A 23728-nucleotide genomic window follows, 5' to 3' on the forward strand; every position below is an offset into this window, starting at 1 on the left:
GTAAAAATATAAAGTAGTATATAAATATAATTATAAAATCTATACATTTATATAAATATACTTTATATATTTATATAATAAACATTTATTATCTATAATAATTTTATAAATTAGAAATATAAAGTATTATATAACTATAATTGTGTATTATATATGTACATATATATTTATTATATTATATTTACACTTTATGTTTTTACATATATACCTATGAATACTTATGTATATATTATACATAAATATATAAACATATAAGATATAAATATACACACATATATGTGTATATAGTATACACTTATATTTACATATATATACTTACATTTATAACTTAGCTTAATTCTGTTTTATGTTCTTATTCTGTCTGATGTTAAAAACTTACATATGTCAATTAACATTTCCTTACTTAATGTATTTTGCCTTCACCCTGGTCCCCAAGATTGCAGCTAAATTCAGAGGGGGGTGGCATAGTGTTCAGGCATATTTAGGGGACAGGTTTGGTCTTCGGTGATTATGTGTCTACAGTGGTTTCTACTGATGGATACATCACTCAGTCTGGTTCTTGGCTGATCTGAAACATCCATTCTTACATCTGTAGAGGTGTCCATTTTCTTCTTCAGTCTCTGGTCATATGGTCCATGCTGTGATGCTGCTGTGCCTCTTGGTCCAGACCCTGAGGTCTGTCCAGAGTCCCATAGTCTCCCTTCAGAACCCAGATCTTAACCACTACCTTTCTTGTGTCTGGTAGTCTTAACCAGCCAGGGCCAAGTGCTCCTGGGAGACCAGGTCCAGAGCAGCCAGACAGACCCAAGAACATGGACCCACACTGGGGAGTCTGCATTCAGCCCAAGACTTAGCCCCCTCCCACTTACATAACTAGTGGTGCCAGTTACATCTGTGAGCTGGCTTTTGACTCACCACTATTTTTTTTCACAAGTAAAATATAATTGCAAGCTTATTGTATTATAACCTCACATGGAGGAGTGGGTGGTAGGGTGGGCTGAAGCTTAAGACAGATAATGGCCTTCTAGGGCTTCAGCTCTCAGATCACCCACATCGCTTCTCTTCTTTCTGCTTTTAATCTGTTGTTGAGACAATAGCTAAGCCATGATGTTGACTTGGAGTTATTCAGCCATGTGGTTACCCTAAGGCTGGGGAGGACATACGACTCCAATTAGAGATTGCTTGCCAGCCTTTAATCTTGGAGGACCCAGGGCTGGGGAGCCTCCTCATTTGCTGACTGGGGAAAGCCTGATTCTCTCTGCATTTCCTTTTCCCTGCTCAGCTTATCAGCTGGGAATATCTCTGATCCAGGGCCAAACTCTCAGATGTGCTTGGGGATCTGAGAACTGGAGAGATCTGTATTTTGTTTCTACCTGTTTCTTTGAGCATCATACAGAGCCCCACCTCAGAGAATACACACTAACAGGTGACTCAGTTGCTCTCTTATCTAACTTTTGTCCCTGTAACCCAGAATTCCTCATATCTTCTGGCCCAGAAATAAAATAAAATACTAGCTTAGCAAATGTTTGTCCATATCAATGCTGTGTTTTGAAGCTCAAAAATCTGGAATTGGACTCTTTTGTTGTCTGATTCCTTCCTTCAGACTCTCCATCAAGACTCTGGATGCCCTGTGGCCATCTGCCCAATGAAGAAGGGTCACTGTATAAGAAGCAGTGTGGGGTGAGGGGAAACATAGCAGTCAAGTCTTCATAATATCCCACAACATGTGAATTAGGAACAACTAGTGCCCAATACTTTTTCTTTACAAAAACTGGCATAATTTGTGTGTGTGTGTGTGTATATATATATATATTCATATGATTTTCCTTTTGCCTAAAATCTGTCTTGCCCACTAGATTATGAGCTCCCAGAAATAGGAACTAGGTCTATTTTTTCATCGATGCATTCCCAATGCTTGGGATGATGCCTTGTACATAGAGGTACTTCAGAAATATCTATTGAATGAATGAATGAATGTGATCACGTCTATTCTGAGGTTCTATAGAGAGGAGCAGGTACTTGAACTTGAAGAACAGATGCAAGCATATGAAGAGAACTGGGATGTTTTATTCTCGTGTTGCTCAGAGCATCTCCTCCACCCATGGGTTAGGTGTAAGTTGAGTCAGGTGTGTCTGTGTGGAGAGAGAAGCATTCTGGAATTCTGGAGAGTTGACTCTCATCCTGGCACTCATCATGCACATTAACTGAGTGACCATGGCCAAGCCCACCCCCTCTTTAGGTCTTTTTTTTTTTTTTTTTTTTTTTGCGGTACGCGGGCCTCTCACTGTTGTGGCCTCTCCCGTTGCGGAGCACAGGCTCCGGACTTGCAGGCTCAGCGGCCATGGCTCACGGGCCCAGCCGCTCCATGGCATGTGGGATCTTCCCGGACCAGGGCACGAACCCGTGTCCCCTGCATCGGCAGGCGGACTCTCAACCACTGCACCACCAGGGAAGCCCTGTTTGTTTTTTATCTATAAAACTTTTGAAGGGACTGGGGGAGTCTTCAAGGTACGCAATTCTGTCATCTCCTGAGGATGCTCCTGCCTCCCATCTTGGGCCTCCTGCTTTATAAGATGCTTCCTCCACTCACTCCCCAGGCTTCTGACACAGCAGATGGAGCTGGTGCTCGCCCACGACTGACAGATGAGCCTCATTTACAGCCCTCATTTAACCACTTGGCTATTTGACAGAGTCATCTAGCTCTAAGATGCCAGGAGAGTCCTCCCCATCTCCAGCAACGCAGACAACTCCCCACCCCCATGCTCTGTCTGGGCTAGAGACCTGGGTAACATGGAACAGGGAGCCCAACTTCCAGCCATGGGTCTACAAGGCCTTAGAGAGAAGCCACGTTTGGGCTTAGCAATAGTGCCCAGAAGCAGAAGATACTAATGTGGTGTCCAGACAATATGCTAGCTTGATCTATTTCCAGGTCCAATTTCTCAGCCAACTGGGTATTTTTGCTGCCCTATTCAGTAATATCAGTCATTCTAGAAAGGCCTGATATTGATTATAAGGGGGTCTGAGAATTGAAACAAACCTAATTCCTATCTCATTTGTTGACATTGGAGGCTTTTGAGTGGCCAGATATTTCCATGACGATAACAGCAACTCCCTAATATCTATTGAGTGCCACCAATGTGCTAGGCATAAACATCTTTACAACCCTTATCTTGTTTTGCCCTTCCAGCACCACTGTAAGACAGATACAATGATTATCACTATTTTATAGCAAGGAAACAATCAGAGATGTTAAGAAATTTACTCAATATTGTATTTTTTTTAAAACCTTACTTTCTGTTTAATTCGTTTTGCCAAACAAACACAGTGAAAAACTTTAGTCTGACTAATTGAACGGAATATAGAATTTGTAACCAGTAGCAAACATAACAGGATAGACGGATCTCCATCAACAGGTCACCTAGATCCCCTTGTCAATGGCCTCCTGGGAGGGTGGTCCTAGTAGGCAGAGGCACAGATCTGCCAGTCCCCATCAGAATCACAGGCTGCACAAAAAGTAGAACTGATGTCACTCGGATCTCTTATCACTACACACAGAAGAGTTGTCTCTGATTGCTGGCCAAACTCAAGGTGTTGTCTTCGCAAAGCCATAGTCCTTGGGCATCTCACCTGCATCCCTAGGGGATAAGTTTCAAGTTCAGTGGTTCTGAAGTCTCTGCTTAACCAGAACGTGCAACATAAACTTAGTGTCCTAAAAGCGGAGGGGTGGGGGGGGCGGGGTACAAGGGTGGTTCAACAACAAAAGAAACAAGAATGTAGTGGTGTTTAAATTTATAGTTGCTAAAAATGTCATCTCAAGTCAAGTCACTGGTCTGTTTGCATTTGATACATTTTTATACTAACTAGCATTGTAAAATTATCTCATGATTAGAAAATACCTGTGGATATTTGCATAGAAGTGTGAAATAAATCTTTTTATGAAAGTGTTCATTGCTTAGTAACACAGCATTGTATATGTGAAATTATAAATCATGTGAATTGCCTTTCTTTTTATTTCATCAAGCTGAACTGTAAAATTTTTTTGTCTTTTTATTTATATGGGACACTAAGAATAATCTCAGATCAGCCAAAGATATTAGTGTCTCCCCAACTGCAATGTAAATGTGATTGATGGTCCCCCCCCCCTTTTTGGGTCTACTGTTCAGTAGAGAATATTTTCAAAAGAAAATGATCTTAAAGGTGGTTTGTGTATAGACATCTAAATTTCCAGTCCTCATAGTGCTTTTTTAAATGGTTTCATTGGCTGTAGGGCTTAAAAATCACTATTAAATGCAAATAAAGTTACCCAAATCTGTGAGGACTGTATTTGCTGTAACTTTACCTGTAATTTTTTTCTGGTAATTTAAGAGATGGATATTTGGGATTGTATTTTTATTTTACTAATATCTGTAGCTATTTTAATTATTATTTGCATGTTTTTTTTCGTTTCCTTTCTTAGCCAAATTCTATGAGCTGATCATTGTTCTTCCCCACCTCCTACCATGTCAGTCACTTTAGTTAATAAGTTGAATACTCAGTAGGATGTGACACTCCTGCTCAGAAATGGCCCGCAACCTGTAATTAGAAATTTAGTAGAAAATGCCCTTTAATACACTACATTTTCAGTTGCATTGAACTGAAATCATTAAACTTATATTTGAATTAAAAAAAGAAGAAAGGCGGAACCAAGATTCACGCCCAAGCACCTTCCTCCTCCTTTCCTTCTCAAGTAATTGAAGGAAAATCCTGTTAAATAAGTACGGCTCCTGGCGTTGGCTCCAGTGAGGATCATCCTCTGGGAAGGAGGATGGGGCTGGGGAAAGAGACCGTTCTCTCCTAGTTATTCTATGAATTAATAATTTTTAGGTTCAGTGTGGATATCCGAGAATCCATGGTCCAGTTGGAAAATTGAAGGATGAGACAAGGCCATTGGATGGGAACGGAATCCTCTTAATGTAAAGAGGAAGGGTCATAGCCAAAACCTCCCTCTCTTACTTCTCCCTGGCGGAAGAATATGGGCCTTAAAATGTTGTGTTGGGAGCAGGATGGAATTGATGGAACAAGACGTGAAATGTTTGTTTAGGTCTCTTTCTTTGGGTTGATGTTGGCCTAGGACATTGATGGCTTTGTAATGCGAGAGAGGTATCAGGCAATTATGAAAATATCCCGAGTCTATAAGGCAAATGACCTCTGGTTAACTTAGTTTCTTAACTTAGATTGGCCAGGAATCTATGACATACAGTTCTAAGAGGCCATTGGGTCTAGACATTTACAATGTACCAAGAAGGTATGAGAGTTTCAGTTGTCCCATGTCCTCACCAGGACCTGGAATTGTCAGATTTTTAAATTTTGGGTTTTTTTGGCCACTCATAGATACGTAATGATAGCTCATGGTGATATCATTTTGCATTTTTAAAGTTTATTTTTTATATCTGACAGTCGTTTTTAGGAATTCGGAGGGATTACTGTAAGTTATGTCCCATCTTGAAACAGACATAGCCTCTGACTTTTGTGCCTACTTGTTTTTTTTTTTTAATTTCTATGGGAGTATAGTTTATTTACGATGTTGTGTTAGTTTCTGCTGTACAGCAAAGTGAATCACTTATACATATATATATATACATCAACTCTTTTTTTAGCTTCTTTCCCCATACAGATTATTACAGAGTATTGAGTAGAGTTCCCTGTTTGATACAACAGGTCCTTATTAGTTATCTATTTTATATACAGTGGTGTGTATATGTCAATCCCAATCTCCCAATTTATCCATCCCCCCCTTACCTGTGGTAACCATAAGTTTGTTTTCTACATCTGTAACTCTATTTCTGCTTTGTAGATAAGTTCATTCGTACCCTTTTTTGGATTCCACGTATAAGTGATATCATATGATATTTGTCTTTCTCTGACTTACTTCACTTAGTATGACAAGCCTACTTTTTTTTAATTGAAGTATAGTTGATTTACAGTGTTTCAGGTGTACAGCAAAGTGATTCAGTTATATATATAAAACTGAATCAGTTATATATATATATCTATATATATATTCTTTTCAGATTCTTTTTCCATTATAGGTTATTGCAAGATATCGAATATAGTTCCCTGTGCTACACAGTCGGTCCTTATAGGTCCTTGTTGTTATCTATTTTATAGATAGTGCTTTGTATCTGTTAATCCCAAATTCCCAGTTAATCCCCCCTTTCCCCTTTGGTAGCCATAAGTTTGTTTTCTATGTCTGTGAGTCTATTTCACAGACATAGTCTATGTCTGTGAGTTTTGTAAATAAATTCATTTGTATCATTTTTAAAGATCCCACATATAAGTGATACCATATGATGTTTGTCTTTCTCTTTCTGACTTATTCCACTTAGTATTGTAATCACATGTGTTATAGGGAAGTTGTTTGCCTGTCCGTTCACCCCATTGAACTGAGCTTCTCAAAGGCTGGAGTGAGTCTTATCCAATTCTCTTTCTGCAGTACCCAGAAAGATGCCTGGCCTAGGAATGGCACACGGTGATTATTTCATAAGTGAAATTTGCTCAACCTGTAATTAGAAAGGATTTGGTTTATTCAACAATCACCACCTGGACTTCGCTGGTGGTGCAGTAGTTGAGAATCCGCCTGTCAATGCAGGGAACACGGGTTCGAACCCTGGTCTGGGAAGATCCCACATGCCGCGGAGCAACTAAGCCCGTGTACCACAACTACTGAGCCTGTGCTCTAGAGCCCGTTCCCCACAACAAGAGAAGCCACTGCAATGAGAAGCCCGTGCACCGCAACGAAGAGTAGCCCCCCGCTCGCTGCAGCTAGAGAAAGCCCACGTGCAGCAGTGAAGAAATAAATTTCTTTTTTTAAATTAAATTTCTTTTATTTGTTTATTTCTGGCTGCGTTATTATCCCAATGCAGCCAGAAATAAATAAATAAAATAAATAAAGTAAAAAAAAAAATCACCACCTTGAGCATTCTCAGAGAAGAAAATGGCTAGGTTGTTTTTCTAGGGGCTTAAATTTTTAAAAAATAGAAATGTTATAGGGGAAAGGATCTAACATTACAGGCTCTCATGTGTGCCAAGCACTAAGGTGAGCGTGTTCAGGATGTATCTTGTTTTATCGCATTCTGAACTCTGTCATAGAGAATCACTTAGTATACAGAAAGAAGCACTGGCTTTGGATAGAGCTGGACTTTGTCTCTTTCCTTGTGACCTTGACCAAAGCCTCCCTTTGCATCGGTTTTCTCGTCTGCAAAATAAGCAGATGATAATGCCTAACTTATGCCATGGGTTTGGGTATTTTGAAGGATGTGTGAGTAAAGTACTTGGCTTGTGTGGTTTTTTCCCAAATTGTGGGAAAGAATGCATAACGTAAAGTTTACCGCCTTAACCATTTCTAAGTGTATAGTTCAGTAGTGTAATTTATACTCACATTGTTGGGCAACCATTACCACCATCCATCTCTGTAAATGTTTCATCTTACAAAATTGAAACTCTGATACCCGTCAAACACTGAGTCCTGATTCCCTCCTCTCCCCAGCTCCTGGCAGCCACCATTCGATTTTCTGTCTTTATGAACTTGACTACTCTAGGTGCTTCCTATAGTATGTGTCTTTTTGTAACTGGCTTCACTTAGCATAATGTCCTCAAGTTTCATCCATGTTGTAGCATGGATTGGAATTTCCTGCCCTTTTAAAAAAATTATTTATTTATTTATTTATTTATTTTGGCTGTGTTGTGGCACACAAGATCTTTTAGTTGCGGCATGCGGACTTCTGTTTCTAAACCTTTTTAACTTTTTATTTATTTTTAAAAATTAATTCTATTTATTTATTTTTTGGCTGCGTTGGGTCTTTATTGCCGGCATGCGGACTTTCTCTAGTTGCGGTGAGCGGGGTCTACTCTTCGTTGTGGCGCACGGGCTTCTCATTGCACTGGCTTCTCTTGTTGCGGAGCACGGGCTTTAGACACTTGGGCTTCAGTAGTTGTGGCACACGGGCTTAGTTGCTCTGTGGCATGTGGGATCTTCCCGGACCAGGGCCCGAATCCATGTCCCCTGCATTAGCAGGCATATTCTTAACCACTGCGCCACCAGGGAAGTCCCATGTGGACTTCTTAGTTGCAGCATATGAACTCTTTAGTTGAGGCATGCATGTGAGATCTAGTTGCCCGACCAGGGATCGAACCTGGACCCCCTGCATCGGGAGCACGGAGTCTTTCCCACTGGAACAGCAGGGAAGTCCCAGAATTTCCTTCCTTTTTAAAGCTGAATAATATTCCAGTGTACGAATATACCACATTTTCAAATCCATTCATCCTTTGTTGAACACGTGTGTTCTTCCATATCCTGGGTATTGTGAAGAGTGCTGCTAGGTACATGGGTATGCAAATACCGCTTCGAGATCCTGGTTTTAATTCTTTTGTTGGCATGTGTGTTGCATTCAGTAATTTAATACTTAGTTTCCCATTTCCCCCATTTCATATGCAATGAAACAGAGGTGCCAGAGGTCAATTAATTTGATTAAGGCCTCACAGCTGATACATTGCTAGAGCAGCATTTGAATCCAAGTCTTCTGTCTCTAAATGATCTGTTCTCTCTCCATAATCTCATTTTGCTCTAAAATATTTTTCAAGAGGAGGGATTGGCATTTTGAGTGAGAGGAGGTGATTGTAGGGGACTTTAGCAGATCTGGACAAGAGGGAGAAAGATGGTAGCATCCATTACTGTGAATTTCATAACCAGTCAGTTATATTCTTTGTGACAGGCCCTAAGTGGGGGAGATTTGCACCTCAATCAAGTGGGCTCTTGCGTAGACAAAATGCGTGGGTGACAGGGAAGTCAAAGAGTATCATGCCACGTACACTGGCTTTCTGAATCTTCCACCACAGCATGAGCTAAAGATCTTTTTTGGTGCACGCTGGAAAATTCCTCTAACAGCCCCTGAAGTGGGACTGGCTACTGGATCCTTTAACCCCTGTGTGGAATTGACTTTACTAGAGACTTGGTGTAGAACATCCTTCATCCTCCATCCATGGGGCATATGTCCATCGTTATCACCTGAAGGATGCACACCTGAGCAGTGTAGCATCCATAGTGTTTGGTTAAACTGAGCCCAGTTTTCTCATCTGTTGTATTGCTCTACTTTGTTGTTGCTGTCCTTTGCTGTCCAGGCATCAAATGGTCCATAAACAAAACACCTATCCACTGCATATGCACTCCAAAAAGCAAAAACAAATTTCAGAGCAACTAAAATGGCTGTTGCCAAGCCAGTACATTCAATGCATTTTTCTTAGACAAATAGTTGACTTTTAGGTAAAACACCTTGTATGCTGCTTGTCACATAGCAGGTCCCTGAAAATCGTTCTTTTTATCCCTCATCCTTTCCTGTATTAGAATTCAGTTCCGTGCAAAGAGCTAGGATAGGCATTGGAAATGGAGGGGTGGAGGAGATGACTGTATTCACTGACCTCAGAAGTGTGGGAAAACAGGCATTGAAAATAAATCAGTGTATTCATGTGGATAAAGAAAGGAAGGAAAGGGGGTGTCACTAATCAAATTGTGTCCTCCCTCCCCTAAACTGATACGTTGAAGTCCTAGCCCTCAGTACCTCAGAATGTGACCCTTTTTAGGAAGAGGATCATTACAGATGTAATGAGTTCAGATGAGATCACAATAGAGCAGGGTGGACCTTTAATCCAATATGACTGGCGTTCTATAAAAACGGGAAATTTGGACACAGACATGCACACAGGGAAAGCACCACGTGAAAAAGTGCTTGCATCTGGGAGCCAAGGAACACCAATGATTGCCAGAACAACCCCTGGAAGCTAGGCAAGAGGCGTGGAACATTCTCCCTCACCATACTCAGAAGGACCCAACTCTGCTGACGCCTTGATCTCGGACCTCTAGCCCTCAGAACTGGGAGATGATACATTTCTTTTTTAAAACTTTTATTGAAGTATAGTTGATTTACAATGTTGTGTTAATTTCTGCTGTACAGCAAAGTTATTCAGTGCTATACAGTAGGACCTTGTTGTTTATCCATCCTACGTATAATAGTTTGCATCTGCTAATCCCAAACTCCCAGTCTTTCCCTCCTCGACCCCCCTCCCCTTGGCAACCACAAGTCTGTTCTCTATGTCTGTGAGTCTGTTTCTGTTTCGTTGATATGTTAATTTGTGTAGTATTTTAGATTCTACGTATAAGCGATATCATGTTGTATTTGTTTTCCTGACTTACTATGCTTAGTATGATAATCTCTAGGTCCCTCCATGTTGCTGCAAATGGCATGATTCCATTCTTTTTTATGGCTGAGTAATATTGCATTGTATGGGAGATGATACATTTCTGTTGTTCAAGCCCTCGGGGTTTGTGGTGCTTTGTTATGGCAGCCCTAGCGAGTGAATACAGAGAGCTCCAGTGGTAACTAGGATAGGATGGGGTTGGGGAGGTCCCCTGGAGGACATGATGTTTAAGCAGAGACGGGGAAGATGATTCAGAGATAGCTTGGGAAATATGTAGGAAAAAAAGGAGAGCATTTTTCAGAAGAAATACTATTTTGATATGCGGCTAGTGGTTACTTTACAATTTATCCTAATAAGCGTGGGTATCGCGTTTCAAATCCCACAACACGTTAGGACTGGAAACAATAAAGTCCAAGACAGCTGGCTGCTACTCACCGTGCAGCTGATAAAACAGATTGACCATGATGGGGGAGAAAAGAAAACTTAAATCAGTGGAATTAGGAGGAGGAGGACACAGAGGGAGGAGAAGAAGGAGCAGAAATGAAACAACCTTTCCATCTGGGGGCTCTTTTTTTTAACAACAGAAATTAATTTTTTCATAGTTCTGGAGGCTGGAAGTCCAAGATCGAGGTGTCAGCATGTTTGGATTTCTTCTGAGGCCTCTCTCCTTGGCTTGCAGATGGCTGCCTTCTTGCCATGTCCTCACATGGTCTTTCCTCTGCCTGTGCATCTCTGTGTCCAAATGTTCTTTTCTTATAAGGACACCAGTCAGAATGGAGTAGGGCCCACCCATATGACCTCATTTAATCTTTTTAAAAAATTGTTTTTAAATTTATTTTTTAACCTTTAAAAAAAATTGAAGTACAGTTGATTTATAATATGTTAGTTTCAGGTGTACAGCAAAATGATTCAGTTATACATATATATATATTCTTTTTCAGATGCTTTTCAATTATTGGTTATTGTAAGATATTGAATATAGTTCCCTGGGCTATACAGTAGGTCCGTGCTTATCCATTTTATATATAGTAGTGTGTATATGTTAATCCCAAACTCCTATGTGTGTGTGTGTGTGTGTGTGTGTGTGTGTGTGTTTATATATAAATCCACACACCCACATATATATATGAATGGATAAAGAAGATGTGGGGTGTATACATATATATCTTCTTTATCCATTTATCTGTCCATTTATCTGTCAGTTTCATGAAGTAGTGTAATGATGGGTGTTTGTCCTGAGTGAAGGGACAAACCTCCATCATTACACTAGCTCATCAGGTTGACTTCTGGGGAGATGGCTGCTTGGAGCATAAAACAACCACCTCTGATATTCTGACGATGCTGCTGAGCCCTCCGTGGCGAGTTCAGCCACCTTAGAGATGTCCTATTTCAGAAGTGATGCCAGTAAACTGTAGTTTCTTGAGCAGACACAATGCTACTTCAAATTAAAAAGTCCTCTTCTTGTTACTGTCTTGGAGAGTATTTTTCAAAAAGTACCTTCTAAACCCAGGTTAGCTACCCCCTCCCTTGGGCCTTCACAGAACTCTGTGTTTTGCTGTATCATAGTACTAACCATGCTGATTTTAACTCTCCTCCTTCTCACCTGTGTTGTTCTTGATCTGCCTCCTATCCTAGGCTTGCATCTCCTTGGAGCACAACCTCAGATTTGAAGTGAATCTCTGTCCCTCAGAGTCTGCACACAAGATGACCAGAAGTGAACATTAAATAAATATTTGTTTAACAACTCCAGTTTCAAAATGTTCACATCCTAGATGCTCAAAGTTAAAAAAAAATATTTTTGCATGCTTAAAAATATAAACCCTTGGGTAACACACATGCCCAATTGGCTAAAGGTTTTCCAATGATATATGTTCATTTTTTCTCTATCACAAATTCCCTCTGAACCCTCTGCCACCAGGATTCAATAATATGAATTTAATTCTCTGTTTACATCAACCTTTTCTGGTTAGAGGCTAGCCTGCTATGTTCTCTTTTGACAAGTTCAGGGTAATTTTGAGTTTGATCTGATTCTTTTTTTAAATTTTTTGCTTGCTTGTGACCAGAGAAAAATCTACGTGATGTTTCAAACTATAATTTTCAGGTTTTCTCTTTAAAAGGATGCTGGATGTAAAGGTTTGGATAGGATAGAAAGGAAAACAGAGCTAAAACCCAGAGCTCTGTTACAACTTCTGAATGTCTATTCTCTTTTGTTGTTAAGAGAATTACCAGTGCAGTTGGTTCTCACAGGAATATCTCCTGTTATTCTCTCTTATTTGTCCAGTTCTGAGATAATTGAATAATGTGGAATGTGTCCAAGAATTCTGAGCCCAGACAGCGCCTTAGGGAAACCTAACACTCTAACACTCTCTTCTCATGGCCACTCATCACGTTGTCTTGGTTTCCCTGACTATTGGAAGCCATAAAGCTTTAGCTACGCTGTGTTGGATGCTTACTGTGTTTCACGTGTATGCTGAGCATGGTATATGTGCAGTCCCTAAACCTCACAGCGAACCCCGAGAGGGTTTATGTTCTGGTCCTCAATTTAGAACTGAGAAAACTGAGACTCACAGAGTCAGTTGTGTAACACCTCCCAAAGCTGCTCTTGGGAAATGGAAGAGCCAGAATTTGAATGCAGAGCTGACTGGCTCAAAACTCCGTTCTTCTTTCATTATGTTGTTCTGGATGGTGTGGTCTGTGGAGAGAGTCTGCTGAGGCTACATGACGGGGCACAGAGAGTGTGTTGGAAAGAGTAGGGGTGAAGAAGGACCCTGGGCAGGATCAATATGGCCTTGGGAGCCAGGCAGAAATGTGGTACTTCTCAAGTGTGAAAAAAGCTTTAGAAAAATGTTATGAGCTCCTCTAGTTAGTAAGCAGTGTAAGAGTTAGAACTTGTCCACCAAACACAATGCCTGGCACATCGTAGACACCCAAATATATGAGGAGGAATAGATGGATGAGCCGAGTGGGAGAGGTCAGAGCACAGGTGGGTTCCACAAGGCAGTAGGGGATTCTCAGGATGGGCGAGCCCAGCTTGTTCCCTAGATACAACAGTAAGTTCTATTCTCTGGATAAAAGAGGAAACAAAAAGGCCAGTGGTTTACTCATTTAAGTGAGAAGTTTTACAAGGAAAGATACTCAAGACAGAAGAGTCTCTCTTCATAGGGGAGGCTTAATGCTGAGCCTGACCCATGCTAAAGGCAGCCTAGCTTAGTGGAGGAAACACCAATTTTGCCATTAGACAAACCTGGGATCAAATCCAGATGGTTACTAACATGCTGTGTGACTTCGGACAAGCACCTCAACCTCCCTGAGCTTCTGTTTCCTGATCTGTAAAATAGGATTGTAATACTTAGAGAAACAGGGGTAAATTTTTCACATGGTTAATGTGCTTTTCTATTTGGCCTTTCTGAGTATATGACTTTTGTCTGAGCTGGGCTGTGTTAACCATCTACTTGGGAAAGAAAGTATAAAAGAAAGTGGAAGGAAACTCACTCGATGCCACTGTATGGGACTCGTTGCCCCACACCGACAAGTTCTGTAACAGGACCCCTGCTCTCAGGCCTTCTGGTACATGAGAGTCATTGAAGAACTCCAACCAGACAATCTTGTACTCAGACCATACCACTTTATTTCTTTTTCTTTTTTTTTTTTTGGTACTTTATTTATTTATTGAAGTATAGTTGATTTACAATGTTTCAGGTATACAGAAAAGTGATTCAGTTTATATATATATACTTTTTCAGATTCTTTTCCATTGTAGGTTATTACAAAATACTGAATATAGTTCCCTGTGCTATACAGTAGGTCCTTGTTTTTTATCTCTTTTATGTACAGTAGTATGTATCTGTTAGTCCCAAACTTCTAATTTAACCCTTCCCCCCTTCCCCCTTTGGTAACCATGAGTTTGTTTTCTATGTCTGTGAGTCTGTTTTGTATATAAGTTTATTTGTGTCATTTAAAAATATTCTGCACATAAGTGATACCGCATGATATTTGTCTTTCTCTGTCTGACTTCACTTAGTATGATAATCTCTAGGTCCATCCATGTTGCTGCAAATGGCATTATTTCATTCTTTTTTATGGCTGAGTAATATTCCATTGTATATGTGTACCACATTTTCTTTTTTCATTCATCTGTCAATGGACACTTAGGTTGATTCCATGTCTTGGCTATTGTAAATAGTGCTGAACATCTCCTTGAATTAGAGTTTTCATCTTTTTCAGATACATGCCTAGGAGTGGGATTGCTGGATCATATGGTAACTCTAGTTTTAGTTTTTTATACTTCTTTATTTCTTAACAGGCTCAGCTACCCCCTGGTAGCACAGAGCTTCTTCACCATGAGTTTCTGCCAAAATCCCAAACAGCAGAGTGGGACAAGAGGTCTTTGCCCTCAGCATCACCCTCAACTCATCCATCATTCTTCTCCTTCACCTGGGTCTGAAGACCAAAAGGGGAAAGTTGAGAGACATGATCTTAGGCCCCCTTATTTCTCTCTTTTTGTCATTCTCACAATTTCCTAGAATCAGAGCCTTCCCATCCCTTTCCTCTCTGGTCCACCCTTGCCAAAAACTTCTGTGGTCTTGCCAACCAAGACTGGTCCTTAATATGCCAAAGAGTAGAGATGAAGGAATTTAGTAAAAACTACCTTCCAAAGTCAATATTGTGACTTAAAATTTTTATTATTTTCTTGCTGCACAGTCTTTTTTGAATGTCAGAAATTTGCATTTACCTCCTTTAGAGGGAGTAAGGAAGTGCCTAAGAGCACGGATTCCAGAGTCAGACTGCCAGGTCCAAAGCATGGTTCTGCCACTTACAAGTGGTGTAACTTTGGGTAAATCACAAAACCTCTCTGTGCAAAATGGGGTTAGTAATAGTATCTCATAGGGACTCTTGGAATAGTACATTAGTTTGTATATGAAATAATAACACCTCTGTTTATTATGCATATAACTGTGTTTTCACCTTCTTTATCATTAATCAATATCATCACCATTTTTCTTTGTGTTCCTTCTTTAATAAATCCTAATTTCCTAGCCTTACCTAGGTATAGGGATGCCATGGGCCATCTGAGGTAAACCTCATATACTCCGGAAGACAAAAGAGAAGAGCACACTAATAATTTGAAAAATACATTATCCTTAGACTGCAGTCTAGTTGGTACAGTTGTTTTCCCATAGGGCTATGGGTTAACAATTCTGATATTGCTAGACATGTATACTGGAATTAAACAACTAAGTAAATGGATGGTGGAGGATGGGAGTCAGGCTTCTCATTGTTGGGGTGGGAGGTTATAAATGAGCAAGGGGAGAAAGCTAGACTGATCCATGTGATAATGGATTAGAGTTGAAGATATCAGGATGAATTCATGTTAAGCTTAATATAGACACAGACGGTTACATATATAAATATTTATAGATATGTATATATGTATGAGTCTGTATACACACATAGATTTCCTTACTCAGTCAACTGAGAGGGACTAGAAGCCGTGAGCACACTTGGCACCCAGATTTTGGTTTCTAACACCATTCTCCAAGAAAGGGAACCAGGGTCCTTGGAGAAATGGATTCTAGGATGGGACAGGAAATAAACAAGATGAACCTGGAGCATCTTGCATTGCTAGAAAGTAAGAAAGTTCTCCAAAGAAAGGGCAGGGGGGAATGTAGAAGCCAACTGAAAGAGATTCCAATGGCCAAACCTGGGGAAATTTGAATGAAAAAACAAAATAAAATAGCATTGGATTATAATCTGAAGTATAAAATACATATCCATGTGTCCACACTAATATATATCATATATATATATATTTGAGCAAATAATTAAATGGGGAAGAAGAGACAAATCTGCTATGAAGAACAATTCCAAATAATTTATGTAGACACTGTACTCAGAGAGGTAGAGCATAACTTCCCACTCCTTAAGTGTGGGTTATGTATAGTGACTTCCTTCCAAAGAGTATGGTATGCAAAGAGAGAAAAATAGAGTAACTTTATAGTGGAGAGATTTGAGAAACACTGCCTCAGGCAGCAATATTGATATTTATGACATCAATAATGATGTCATCATAGAATGTATCCTTGATATGTTATGATGAGACTGTCACCTTTTCTGTATGGTTTTCCTCCCCCAAACCCATAACTGCAGTCTAGTCGTGAGAAAAACATCAGACAAATTCCAGTTGAGGGACATTCTACAAAATACTTGACCAATACTCAAAACTGTCAAAGTCATCAGAATAAGGAAAAGTCTGAGAAATCCACAGCCAAGAGATCCCTCAAGAAGCATGATGACTAAATTTAATGTGCTACCTGGATGAGATTCTAGAGCAGAAAGAGGACACTAGGCAAAAACTAAGGAAACCTGAATAAAGTATGGGTTTTAGTTAATAGTTATATGTCAGTCTTGGTTTATTAATTGTAACAAATGTACCCTATTGGGGAAACTGGGTCCAGGGTATATTGGAACTCTCTGTGCTATCTTTGCAGTATTTCTGTAAATCTAAAACTGTTCTACAATAAAAAATTATTTTAAAGATATATTGTTCCTGTATCATTACTTCACAGGATTGATATGAGGATTTAAGGAGATAGCACATGAAAAGTTCATTACCAAGTGACTGGCATATAATATATGCTCCACAGAACAGCAGTCTTTGACCATCTTGTGCCTTTCTGTGCAGTTCTTCCTTGTGATATGCCTTGAGAAACTTACTATTGTTGCCTTTCCTCTAAGATGAGCCAAACTGGTCTAGTTTGTAATAGTTGGTATCTGCCTCTTTTGCTCTGAGAAAACTAGAGCATCATCCCAGGGTTTGTAATTGAGCATTTTTACCTTAATGACCCTATCTGGATTGCATTCATTAGTCTGTTTAGTAACTAAGATATACCACATCATAACAGTACTTACATGGTGGTTACCTTGCTGTAAGTCTGCCAGATACTTCTATATAGAGTACGTGTATTTTAACTTTCTTTGAAAATGATTGTCAAATATGTGAGGCCCATTTTCTGTCTTAGGAAGGGGAACATGGGGACGTTATCAACTTCTTGTTTGCTGACTGAGGGTCTTGACGGAATGCAGCATCCCAGAACAGCAAGTCCTTGTTAGTTATTTCTAAGGATCAGAAGGAGTTGCAAAATTGTAATGAGGCAGGGAAAGTTTTCTTGTGACCTTCGGTAGAAAGTACCTTTCTACAGAGGTGAGGTGGATAAGATCTCTCTGGGGCTGAGGTGTATCTAGAAGAGAAACCATACTGCTGGGAGCAGGACATGGCTGGTCCTCCTGGATTCCCTCTATGGTCATGGCTATGCAAAAGAAATTATACACACACACACACACACACACACACACACACACACACACATATATATATATATAATTTATATGTAAAATATATATAGTAAATATATAAATTATGTATACACATAATTTCTTTTGCAGAGTATATTATATACTATATTATATACTATATAAAATTGATAATATGTAATTATATAAGTGTACATATACAAATACCTACTATATTACATAATACATAAAACATTATATATAAAATGTATAATATATAATACATAAATTATATATATAATTTCTTTTGCATCATATATATACTTAGTGTATGTATAAGATATAAAATATATAATATACATTATATTATATATTTGTGTACATATGTATATAAATACATACACGTTCATGGACATATATACATACTACGTATATACATACATTCAAATAGTTATTTCCTATCTTTATGCTTCTTCTCTCAGTTGACAAGGTCAGGATTTGCACATTATAACCTACTCTTCTCTCTTCACTCACCCTATTCTATTTTTCTTGGATGCCAACCTGAGCTTACCTCCCATCTACTCTTTTGTTTGTCCTCCTTAGCTGGATATTATGTGTGGAAAACTCACAGAAAAACTGGGTTGCCATGGCTGGTCCATCCTCCTGCTCAGTAAAATGAAAATAACATTTAAGAAACCCAGTCGCCAATGTCTGTTTAATAATTCTTGATTGCTGCCCTGAGCCTGGATTTCAGTATTTCTGAATAATCAGCGCCTGGAAGCTAGCAAAAAATGACTATCTAAAACTGCCAGAAATTTGCTTCCTGTTGTTCTGAATGTGAAAGTAGGAATGTGACTCTGGGGCAGCCTCATTTGCCTTTGTGCTGGATCACTTTGGTGGGCCATCTCAGTCCTACCCACTGGCATTAAGTAACTACTCGCTGCCCCTGAGTTAGCCCAGGACTTGGGAGGAATCATCCAAAAGCAAATGCTTTATAATGGAGTATTCTGTTTAAGAATATAATTCTTTAATGAAGTGTTTAGCATTTCCCCTGGCAGGACTGGAAACAGAGTTTGAAAATAGTGGATGGGATCTGGGACTGAGGGAGCAAAGAGATGGGAGTAAGGGCTCCCACTGGATGATGGGCTTAGGTGGTGTCAGCTCTGTAACTAGTTAAGGGTCTATTTCCAGAAAAGAAAAAATACCTGCCATTAAGATATTAGTTAATTAACTTATGAAAGTCCTTGGGCATTCTTTATGCACTACTCAGTCAATTTGCTGTTTGAAATTTCTACTGAAGCTCTGTAAAAAATCCAGGGCTAATGCCGGTTCCACCTTGGTGCACTCTGCAGGCCCCATGGGAAGCCTCCCTTCTGGTCAGTTCCAGCCTCCCAGAGGGATTCCGGACAACAGTTGTACTAGTCAGAACTTACATTGCATGTGATAGTAAACCCAAAGCACACTAGCTTATTCAGAAAGGGACTTCCCTATCTCCTCTGCTTCTTTCCTTATTCTTTCACAATGAAGAAAGATTTTCTTCACATGGTAGGTTCAAACTCATTTGAATTCATGACCTCCTGGCTCCTTGACTCCAAAGCTTCCCAATAGAAAAAATTCAGGGAAGGACTCTGATTGGCCCAGCCTAGATCACATGCTCACTTCTGGCCCAATCACTGTGAGGAGAAGGAGGTGCTGTGATTGGTCTGACTTGGATCCCATGTTCACTGTGCGACCAGAAGGGTGAGTTACTGGCCTAATTTCCAACTGCCAGCTCTTACTTACAGCTCTGAGTAAGAGTTTTTCTGGCCACCAGAGCTCACTGTGCCCATGAACATGGTAGGTTACAAGTGCTGGGGAATTACTGTCTCCCAGAAGCAGCCCTCAAACAACGACTGATGGGAGCTGGCACATAAATACTCAGGGGCTCACTTGCCCGTGGGCTGACAGAATTCTGAGACATGCAGTCAACGCCATTTACCAGAATGCCAGAGTGGGATTAAACTCCTGTTCTCCACAGTTGCCCCTTGCTGGGCATTGCACTCTTTATCTGCCTCTTTCTCTATCCCATCTCACCCCCTCACCCCTTGTCTGCAGTATTGCCTGACTTCACCTCCCAAATATGTTTGTACTTGAGTCCTTATCTCAGTGACTTCTGGGAAAACCCAAACTAAGAGAGTTACAGTGATTGGCAGCTCATCACATGAGTCAAATGGGGATGAAGCAGAGTGCCTGGAACTGGTACTTCTGAATACACAGAGTAGTAGCTGTCAACTAAAATATGTGTGTGTTTGTGTGTGTGTGTGTGTGTGTGTGTGTGTGTTGGGGAAAAAAACCCACAGAGCAGCAAACAATGAGAACTTACAGTAAATCACTTCCTATTACACCAACATTTGGGCACAAGCATGTCTGGCCTGATATGCCCAGGGGAAGCAGACAGACCTCCCCAGCAGGTTGCTCTGGAGAGGAAAATGTCAGAGGATGTGGGGTCCAGGCTACAGGGAGAGCTGTAATTTACATGAGACAACATTTCCACCATGACTTCATTAATCTTAGGACTCTTCCGCCCCAGCTGAATCCCAGCCAAAAAGTTATCATGGCAGAGAGACATGCCCGCCTCCTCAGATGCTGGCCAGCGGCTGGGCGACTTGGCTTATGTTTGGCGATATTCCCATTAGACAGTTGGGCTTGTGGGATGGCCCATGCATGTGCAGTGATAAAAATACTCTCCTTATCTCTGTGTCTCAGCTGTGGTAACCCTGCTTCTTTCCGTTCGAGTGTATTGGTTTCTAAAGCCAAACTTATTCTATATATGTCATGGGTTGAATTGCCTACAAGCAGCAGTGCTTGAGAGAGGGGTTCAGGTGTATGAAACTCTGAGGGAGTAAAACACACACACCTCTCTAAGGTTGTGAGGGAAACAAAATAGGAAAGATAAAGGAGCCACACAGGGATGGGGCTCTTAGTTTCAGATAAAGTCTAGACCAGGGGTTGTCAAACTATGGCCCGTGGACCAAATTCAGCTGCCACCTATTTTGGTAAATAAAGTTTTAAATAAAGTTTTATTAACACACAGCCACGCTGACATAATGTCTATGTCAGCTTTCTTGCTACAAGGGCAGAGTCGAGTCGTCTCTGGACTGAATGGCCTGCAAAGCCTAAGCTATTTACATTCTGGCCCTTTCCAGAAAAAGCTTGCTGACCCCTGCTCTAAACTTGTCTCAACCCATGGGAGCTCTGGAGCCCCCCTTGCTCTATAAAGTTATCCCTACCTTGAGGCAAGGGCTGGTCTTGGTACCCTAGTGTCAGCTGGGCGTTGGTTGTCACCCACCCTGGGTGCTAAGGGTGAGGGACATTAAGCAGATTAAGCCCAGGATGGTGGCTCCCATCAGCCGAGAACAATTTTTTGGATGTTAGGGGCACCTGTGAATTCTGAGCAACTGACACAGTGGCTGGGAAATGGGTACACATGCTGGTAAAGGGGACCTTTCAAGGCACTGCTAGCAACTACTGCCATGTTGATCTGGATCTCCAGATGTGTTTCATGAAGATGGAGGGAACCCTTGCTTCCTGCCTGAAACTGAGCCATAATTCTCTCACCTGGACTCCATGACTCCCATTTCACTCTTGCCTTCAGTCCGTCCATCCCATTGTTCTCAGGGCGAAGACAGAAACCCTTAATCGCTCAAAGAATAATTCCTGAGAGAAAACTTCTTGAACCTTTTCCCCCATAAATTCCAGTCCCTCTAAGTAGCCAGTATTCATTTTGTGTGTTTTTACCTATTTTTTTCAGTCTTTGCAAACCACAGCACACAAAAATATGCAGATTTTCTTTTCTTTAAACCAAACGCCCTGTTATGCGCATTACTTTGACATTTGCTTTTTTTGCCTTAACAATATAAACCATAAGAAACTCTCCAGTCTGACGTGTATAGTTAACTGATATTGAACTCATTTTTTTAACAGCTGAATGATAGCCCATCATATGTATGTACATATTATGTACCTAATACAGATGTACAATAATTTAAGCATTCCTACATTGATAGGAGTTCAGGTTGTTTCTGTGTGGTTTTTATTTTTCACTTTACAAACCATGGTGCAAAGAACAGCTCTGAACAAATATCCTCACATTCTGTTGCTTGTAGGCTGAAGGCTCCATCCCTAGAAGTGGTATTATTTGGTCAACATACACATGCATTTTAAATTTCCATACACGCTGCCAGATTCCTTTCTGCAGATACAGCAAATCATATGTCCACCATGAGTTTATGAGACTGTCCAGTTTCCAACATCTTTGCTAGATTGGCGTCCTTCAGTCCTAATTTTTGCCAATCTCTTGGCAGGGGAGTGGCCTCCCGTTGTCCTGACTTGCATTTCCTTGACTGTTGTTGAAGTTGGTCATCTTTTTATATGTATATTGCTTTGATAAAAGTAGTCCCCGCAGTGATAGGACCTTATGTTAATCTGGGGGGAGATGGAAGTGTTCTTGGGGAATCCTTTGCTCTTTACCCATCCATGCTCAGGTGCTCTCCAATGCAGAGTTGGTTGTTGCCGATATACCTGCCCATCCTCGGCTGCCCTCCCTCTTGTGTCCCCAAAGGGCGTGGAGTTTTGGTCTCAAGGGACGTGGCCATGGTGGGAGTGGGTAGAAGGTCCTGCCCCATTGGTGACCATCTCCGTCTGTTCTCTTCACTTCTAGACACCACCCAGATGAACAACGCAGTGCCCACCTCCCCTTTGCTCCAGCAGATGGGCCATCCACATTCCTACCCCAGCCTGGGCCAGATCTCCAACCCCTACGAACAGCAGCCGCCTGGCAAAGAGCTCAACAAGTACGCCTCCTTGAAGGCTGTCGGTAAGTGCTGTTTTGTTTCTTCTCTCTCTCTCCTGTACTTTTCTGTTCCTTCTAGATTTCCTTATCCCCTATTTTTTTTCTACTCCTTTTTCTGTCTTTCTTATCTCATCTATCTATCACCTATCTATGTATCTATCATCCATCATCTATCTATCCATCTACTATCTATGCATCATCTATCTATCCATCCATCATCTATCTATCTATCAATCTTTCAAAATTTCCAGATGTAAACATTTCTGGTGTTGGGGGGTGGGGGGGGAGCCTGGAGCTCCTATTACCTGAGTTCTTATCAAGTGCCAGACATTGCATTGGCCCTTTTATAGACACTGTCTTATTTTCTCATAGCGCTCCAAAGAGGAAGGCATAAGTATTGCCCCAATTTTCAGATTAGGAAAACTGAGACTCGAGGAGGCTAATTTAACTTGCTCCCAGTCAAGCAGCCTGTGGGCAACTTGAACTTGTGTTTTTATCGCTGCAGAACCTGTGCTCCTGCTGCTCTCTTCCCACAGCCCTGGGTGGGTTGGGGTTCAGTCCATTCCCTCGATTTGTACATGAGGGAGTCTGACGGTGACCCAGGTTCCTAAACAAATGACTCATGGCCCCGTTCTATAGGATGGAAGCAGCACCCACAGCAAAGTCAAGCTTTGGGGTGGGCAGAAGACTCCCAGACCCCATGCCTTCTTTTATAATCAGCTTCTCATCCTATTTCCTCTCCCCACTGCCAAGCTCCTCGTTGGAGATGGGACAGGAGACATGTGCTGATCCATTCCAGTATGAAATATCCTAATTTTGTTACAAACTCAGGACAGAAACCAAAGCACAGACATGATCACATGTCTAGGCTGCTGTCGGAACCACGGTCTACAGACATCAGATTCATAAAACAAGCACGTTGGTGCCCAACAGAGGGCCAGACACATACTTGGAGCTTAGCGTTCGAACCAGAAGTCCATCTTTAGGAATTCCTATTCCTCTATCTCCCACGATTTCCAAATGGAACCATTTGAAGAGGGTTTGAGGGGTGCTTATAATTCTGAGGGCACAGGTTGTGCTGCCTAAATTCCAAGCCTCGTAGGACTTTACATAGTAATCTCCCACGTTTCCTGTTGAATTTCTCCACCCACCTCAACCCTCATCTACACCCATGACCACAGATTTCTTCTATTCCGTATTGTGTGTTTGCAGAGCACATACATCCTAAACGTGTTCAGATAAACTCAGATGTTACTAGGAAGGGAAGGGAGCTGTTGCCTAGGAGAGAAAGAGTCAGGGCATCTGTGCCAGTGTAACTGCAGAAGCCTTCATGCACTGTTCAGTGGCCCACCTCCCTTTCTGAGCCTTGCACTTAGG

The 23728-nt window shown here is 41.0% G+C and overlaps 1 protein-coding gene across 2 annotated transcripts in view; it reads left to right on the forward strand.

Moving 5' to 3' along the window:
* Nucleotides 1–23728, forward strand: part of SHISA9 (shisa family member 9) — a 291767-nt gene that overhangs the window by 241658 nt on the left and 26381 nt on the right. For both annotated transcript variants that reach the window (XM_079945064.1, XM_079945063.1), the window contains exon 3: nt 22220–22375. In XM_079945064.1, coding sequence (XP_079801190.1) covers nt 22220–22375 — 156 coding nt within the window. The remainder of the gene's footprint in view (nt 1–22219; nt 22376–23728) is intronic.

Source organism: Stenella coeruleoalba, assembly GCF_951394435.1.
Source record: "Stenella coeruleoalba genome assembly, chromosome: 15".
Taxonomy (NCBI): domain Eukaryota; kingdom Metazoa; phylum Chordata; class Mammalia; order Artiodactyla; family Delphinidae; genus Stenella; species Stenella coeruleoalba.